The following is a 7,500-nucleotide window of genomic DNA, read 5'->3' as shown; positions in this document are numbered from 1 at the left end:
TGAGAAAGGCAAATATGAGAGGAGGAAAACGGGGGAAGTAAATGCCATGAAGATAAATGGAGGAGAGAGAGAGAGAGAGAGAGAGAGCGAGAGAGAGAGAGAGAGAGAGAGAGAGAGAGAGAGAGAGAGCGAGAGAGAGGGGGGGTTCCTCGGCAACATATGGAGATAGAAGCTTGCTGAAAAGTCGAAAATAAACCCGATGTAGAGAATGAAGTGGGTGGAAGGTGTAGGTGGGGGCAGATATGTTTGATAATATGTTGTGTAGGTATGGGTATTCCACAGCATCAATTCAGTTGGTATGACAGTAAGTGTAAAATATATTTTTAAAAGATGCAATTTGTTGTCAGGATGTATGACATTACTCTATAGATTTGGCGAATATAAGCAGTTCTTATGAGAGCCTTCATAGAATAATCTATTAACAATGCAATTTGTTGTTGGGATACATCACATAGGCCTACATCCATCTCTTGATTCCGTTAAACACAAACACGCTGATGTTTCTTAATGCGATGCAAAACTGTTTTTGAATGGCAACATCTTTAGCAAGCTGATTCTAAATCATGTCTAACGTGGAGTTATCAGGTGATTAAACGCTGCACACACAGCTGTGCACATGGTTGCACTCCTGTGAAAAGGGACTGAAGGTTCCAACCGGTTAGACACGCAGACATGTGCTTCTCACATAGCCCCAGTTAATTACATCTGATCCTAATCCTTTTTTAACCTATACAACCTGGTGACAATTTCTACCAGTGCTGACCCAAGGCTATGTTACGAAGTCTCAAACTCAGGGAGATGGGAGAGAGAGAGAGAGAGAGAGAGAGAGAGAGAGAGAGAGAGAGAGAGAGAGAGAGAGAGAGAGAGAGAGAGAGAGAGAGAGAGAGACTTGACTTTTAAAATTCCTTTACTGGATGGTACAAACAGCCGCAACATGCAGAGAGAGAGAGAGAGAGAGAGAGAGAGAGAGAGAGAGAGGGAGAGAGGTAGAGAGAGAAGCAAGTATATGAGTTTCCTCAAGCATTATTGTAATCGTCATCACTCACACACACCACGTGGCCACAGCAACATGAACATATAGATTCCTAATCAATCAACTGTCATCAGCTGCCTACTGCCGACAGCTAACCTGGGGGCAGAAACACTAATCACTCCTTGCTGATTGGCTGGTCCATGGCTAGTCATTTGCTGAACCGTAGGTTTTTGTTGCAGATGGGATTCACCAGCAATCTGATTCACTGTTTACTGAAATACTACATCATAGCAACATTACATTTAGCAGATGTTTTTTTATCCAAAAGCACTGGTGTCACTTTAACCTCTTGTGCACTTTACTTGGAAATCTACTGCTACTATTACTACCGAGTGTTGTACTCCAAACACAATTCCACTGCCTTTTTGACAATGACAATAAACTCTTGAATCCTGAATCTTGTACTACATTGGTATGACATTACACAGGCTTAAGTAACATATTACGGCTTGGTCATTATCATTTTGATAACAACTAACTTATACGTAACAGAGGTTTAAAGCAGGGTTGAGGAACCTTTCTCATTCGAAGGGCCACTTCAAATTCATCCGAGGGCCGTAAAAGTCCTCCGAGGGCCGTACTATGAACACAAACCAGGATTTCCCCCTTCACTTTAGGCCTATATTTAAGGCAGCCACCTTTTAAACAAACACCACCTTCTTTAGGTTCCCTGAATATAACTTTTGCAAATGCATTTTCTAAGATTCCTTTACAAAATACAAAGTATGCTGAATAACATTAAAATTATATCAGGGGACGGGTAAAACGGCCTCAAGGGCCCCAAACAACCCCAAACGGCCCTCAAGACATAGGTTCCACACCCTTGGTTTAAAGCAACAGCCAAGCACTCTTTGGTCGCCCTAAAGGTTGGAGGCTGAATTGGCTGAAATTATATCACACCCAATGGGTGGCCACAACGCAAATTCAGAAGTGCTGTTTGGAAGTATGGTATTAACTTTGATCAAATGACCTAGTGTTACTTTAATAAGGTCACTCTGCTAAAACAAGGCCAACAAATCTACACGGCATGGAAAAGCAAACCACAAAAACAAACCAGTTTCTAACAGACTGACTGACTGACTGATCGACCGATGGATCGTCAGACCAACTTACTGACAATGTGTCTTCCATGTCTTACATGTGTGTACATGACTAAAAAACAGTCAAACTTTGGTGTGAGGCTTGGGTATTGGGGTGCTCTGTGGCCCCTTTCACTCCATGTTCGCGACGTGGTAGCACCTTATAAGAGAATAGACACGTCAGAGCAGGTGTCGCACCAGTAACTCCAGTCCTAATGTGTGTATGGGTTCCCCGGTTATGATCCAGAGCTACAACTTGCACATCAAAGGGCTACAACTTACACGCCGATAGCTGATGCAATAATTACTTCATTACAAACTTACTTAACCTATATAAAAGTAATTAATGTGCAACCCACATGTACCATGTACCATGTACCATGTAACGTTTTTGGGTCACTTTAGAAGAGAACGAATTCTCAGTCAGCCTCTCCCCATCATGGTTCTGCCTTTTGTTCAACTCATAAAGTTTTTTGGTTCAACATCCAAGGCCCCCACCCTTCCACTCACAAGCATTACGAGAAAAAGGCTTGGAGGAATTTCAGGGACTTTTTTTCCAGAGAAACGGGTGAGTCAAAACGATAAGGCCAATCAACCCTTCCCATTATACTCCCGTGGCGGCACCACCTCTCAGAACTCTGACAACCCCCCAAACCACCCCCCCCCACACACACACACACACACACACGACCTTCCTCCCTCCCCCGTGCTGTGTAGATGATCCCTTCTGATCTGAAAGGGGGTTTGTAAGGACTCGATGAGGCAAAAGCATTGTAGCAGGCCCCCACCCCCCAGTCCCCAACACCACCACCACCCAACAATACCCCTCCTCCCGCCATCCTCTCCACATGATCCACCAACACCAGCAGCTTATTAGACGGGGCCACGTGACTATCCAGCACCCCCCAAAAACACTCACCATGAGGCCCCTACAGCACAGCACCTCCCATCCCGACCTCACCCCCTCCACCCCAAGAGCCCCCTCTGCTCTGCTCTGCTCTACTCGGCTCTGCACCGCACCGCGCCGCACCCACCGCAACACAGCACAGTACAGCACAGCCCTGTGCCTGCCGCTGACCTCATCGTCATCATCCTCATCCTCTCGTGGCCATCTGTTGATTCCCCCCGTACCCGTATACCACTCCCCAGATCCCCAGCACGCACCCTCAAGAGGGGGGACTTTGTTGCCCGTGGAGCTGTGATGATGCTGCTGTGGCCTTGACAGCCACAGTGAAGTCAGAGGAGGAAGGCTGTGGGGTGGGGGAAAACAAAGGCTGCCCTTGACATGGATAGGACCCTACTACACACAAGATTACTACACTTTCTTCTTGTTCTTTGAGTCCACTTGTTGTGAGTGCAGCAACAGAACGAATGGGGCAGATCTTCTGTGAGAGCCTTTGACAGCTTCGGTTTGTCTTAATTACACAGTCTTGCTACTACAACAGCCACAAAGAGCAAGTCTTTCAACCAGCACCGCCCCCCCCTCTATTTACTCCACACGCATTCACACACACACACACACACACACACACACACACACACACACACACACACACACACACACACACACACACACACACACACACACACACACAACACAACACAACACACAACACACAACACAACTCATGGAGCTGTCAGTGGCTAGTTGATGTGATGGAGGAGTGGGTCCTGACTGAGTGACGCTCGCTGGCCACCACCACAACATCCCTTCTCACCTGGCCACCACCACAACATCCCTTCTCACCTGGCCACCACCACAACATCCCTTCTCACCTGGCCACCACCACAACATCCCTTCTCATCTGGCCACCACCACAACATCCCTTCTCACCTCGGCCCATTTGTGTCCGTGACAGGTGGACACCCGAGAGGCCCGCGAGGCTGAAACACAAGCCAGCGTGTTCCAGCGCGGGGTTTAGGGTAACTTTTAACTACATGTATCATCGCCTCCTCCTCCTCCTCGTGAGTGAGGGAGTGAGGCTGCTTCGGGTTCAGCGGTGCAGCCTTTCAGGAAGCGGCACCCGGCACAGGTCAGATCTGTTGCAACTCTGGACGGGGTCACCACGGCCACTGACACTCGCAAATGTACTTATTGTAATGAAGAAGCGTTGTCTTAACAGAGAGCAGGCCAGGCCGGCCCAGATAGGATTGGCTGCCGCTGCCAACGGACACGTCTTCTTGACCTGACCTCAAACGTCGTTGTGTTACATGAAAGGTGACCACTGGTCAACATCTCGCAATATGATGGTGTCATGAGGAGGATGAGGTCTCAAATCACACATACACACACACACACATGCGCGCACGCACGCACGCACGCACACACGCACGCACGCACACACACACACACACACACCACCTCAGTCCTTGAGACATCTGACCTGCAAAGCTTCTGACGTTCATTAGGAAATCAAATCTTTTCCTATTTCTCACAGTGGAGTAAAACGAATGTGTCGCATCGCCGCCTTGCTGTAGCCTACATGGCCTGCCTGACATCTACAATGACAGATGGCGATAGGATACAATCTCCACACTTGAAACGAGATGCAGTGGATGGGTGACGCTGACGCGGAGTGTAAGGTGTTCTCTGTTTGCCAGGGCACAGTGCTGTACTGTTTCACTGGGGGGATGCACTATGTACGGCCTCAGTGTGAGCTTTGTGCTGTATGTATTGCACTCTAGCAGCAACGCAACAAGCCTGTGATCATGTTGACAGAGAGGGTGAAAGCTCTTGACTATAATGAAAGCAGCTACTCTGGAGAGTCTTGATGGTAGCAAGCCATGAGGGCATATAGCTGCAATATTGATTTCAATACATCATATACAATGCATTTGGTTTGTAATCTGCAAAGCAAACTAAGCCAAATCTATATGTGTGCAGACATGCTCCAGCAGACATGTGTGTGCACTGTGCAGGTATGTAGTCTTTCATTCATATTACACTATGTTATTACACTGTAATTAATGGCATACAAGAACACAGTATGGAGACACAGGGGTTGGGGTCTTCAGCGCAGATTGCAAATGCAAACCACCAATGTCAGTTCAATCTGAGTCAAACATCCAGCATGTCAAAGTAATTACTTCCGAACAAGGGGCCAGTAGGTCTGCGTGAGACCTGGATCATCCTTCCCAGCACTGCGCGATCCTCACTGACATGTTACCCAGATTAAAGCGCCCAGCCGCCGTGTGACAGCGAGAGAAGCGGCCGGTTGGACGCCGTCCATAGCTGTTGGAACTCCCCGCGGCTACAAAAATGTCGCATAACTCAGTTTACTGGATATGTCTGAAATTGAACAGGCACACACCTGTGGCTCGTCGGTGAGCGTACAGTCCTGACATTCTGAAGTGCTCCACTTCTAGGTCTTCATAATTCACTGTCATTTCCGGGCCAACTTGTTTTAAGTGTTGTCTGTTGCATTTGAGGAACGGTGTGCGGCTATGACCTTCCAACTGTGTATGATACTAAGAACTCTGGCAGATTAATTTCAAGCTTACTCAAACAAAGCTGAGTGAACCGCCTGTTCGTTATTTATTCTACAAGCTTGGTAACCGTGTTACTTTTTTCCCGAAGCCATACCTTTAGTCTAGGGGACTGGGGGGAGTAGACGTGACCGGCACGGGCGGTTAATGTAATGTGTGCATACCTTGATGATGCTGCTTCTGCGGGGAGCTGCCTTGACCGCCTCCAGGAGCACGCTCTCTGAGTCTGGGCTCGCGGAGGTGGGTAGGATGACTCCGCTTCGCCTTCCACGGGATGACCGCGCGGGTAGGGGCTCCGGAGAGGCATCTCCGCACCCGGAGTCCCGCTCCGACATGGTAGACGTGAGGGAAGTTCACGGGAAATGTAGGGGAAAAAATCTTGTAGCTCACAGAATTAAGAAAGCCTCAAAGGAAGTTTCCAACTGGAGCGAGTCTATCCAAGCCATTTACCAGAACCCTAAACGCGAAGACAGACTTTCCAGCAGCAGACAAAATTGCACATCTGTATTGGGGTGGGTCACTTCCAACGGCTGTTAGTGATTACTGTTTTGTTCACTATATGGCGTATATACTCTTAAATTCGTCTCAGTCTGACTTGTTCATCACAAGCTCTTTACGCACAATGGTGCGCCTTCAGTCTGAGGGCGCACTTTGTGTTGGCTAATCAAAACAAAACTAACACGCGCTGACATGCAGCCAGCTAGAAATCATTGTGATTCATCTTTACCTAGACGCATTCTTCCTTCCACGAGATCTCTCCATGCAACAAGTAGAATATGTCCAGTAGCACGCCCGAAACACGATATCTCTGAAATATTCAAATGTCCACAAATGTTGTCATCACCACCACAAAAGTTGGCGTCTGCATAAATCGCCTTAACTTTGCCAACTAAGCTCAAATTATTGTTTGAGCAGCCCGCGGAGTCTAGACAGCGGCAAACCGGTTATCTTCTCTGTAAAGTAGCTGGAAAGAATCAGAACATTGCAATTTGAAATATCCTCATCCTTCACGACTTCCTAGTTTCGCGATAGTGAAGTTGAGCCCAGAACTGGGCTCTACTACAGAGCGGCATTTGACAAGAATGAGGAACACAAGTGTCACCATCGCCGCCTTGCAATCGTCTAGTATAACCCCTCCCACCAGTCCATAATCGTGACAGACACTCTCTTGGACCAATCGGATTAAAATTATCATTCGCTCCGAATCCCAACACAGCCAGTTTCTGAAAAGCTAGCTATGAAAGGGGAGGGACTCTGGGTCGGAATGTGGAATGTTTCAGTTTTTTGGAACGTTTCCAGATGTTCAAATGGTGATGATCATTTACCATGAGATCTTTCACTTAGAGCGAGAAGGCTGGGGATAGAAGTACAAGACTGTTTTCTGAAAGGACGACCCCTGGATTTTGTAAAGGCCCATATATAGACTGTATTTTTTATTTATTTACGACCATATAGAGTTTACAGCTGATTATGTGATCGTGGGCTCAAGCAAATCGCAGGATCAATATGGGCTGCTGGTTTATCCAGCGCCCTAATTTAATCAACAAACAGCTTACCTAAGAAGTAAGTGGAAAGCCAGTGTTATCCACACAGCAGCGTACACAACATCTGACTCCAGTGTTCATTATTCATTGGTGATTTGCGAGTGTGTGTGAATGGGCTGTGAGAGCGACGTGGGCTTTACCCTCACATGTCAGTTGAGAGTGCTTAACAGGTTCGCAGATCAGTGGCTCTGCGAGACGAGTGCGCGTAACGGCTGTCATTAGCATGGCCAGAAGACCTCTCGCACTCGCGCGCGAATACGCAGCTGGGGCCCCGACGTCTTCTTGTCAACCGCAGTGTTCCCGAGAAATTTCAAATAGGTTCAGGCTACTAAGAAGAGACAAGTAGGGTACAGTTAAC

General features: G+C 47.5%; 1 protein-coding gene across 1 annotated transcript in view; it reads right to left on the bottom strand.

The window, feature by feature from the left end:
* Positions 1–6,704, bottom strand: part of plcl1 (phospholipase C like 1) — a 139,505-nt gene extending 132,801 nt beyond the window's left edge. Inside the window, exon 1 of the mRNA XM_063214148.1 lies at positions 5,763–6,704. Within this exon, the coding sequence (XP_063070218.1) occupies positions 5,763–5,933 (171 nt within the window). The 5' untranslated portion in view covers positions 5,934–6,704. The remainder of the gene's footprint in view (positions 1–5,762) is intronic.
* Positions 6,705–7,500: the final 796 nt, after the last annotated feature.

The sequence above is a fragment of the Engraulis encrasicolus genome, chromosome 13, assembly GCF_034702125.1.
Source record: "Engraulis encrasicolus isolate BLACKSEA-1 chromosome 13, IST_EnEncr_1.0, whole genome shotgun sequence".
Lineage (NCBI taxonomy): Eukaryota > Metazoa > Chordata > Actinopteri > Clupeiformes > Engraulidae > Engraulis > Engraulis encrasicolus.
Note: the sequence above shows the minus strand (reverse complement) of the source record. Positions and strands in the feature narration are given on the sequence as shown.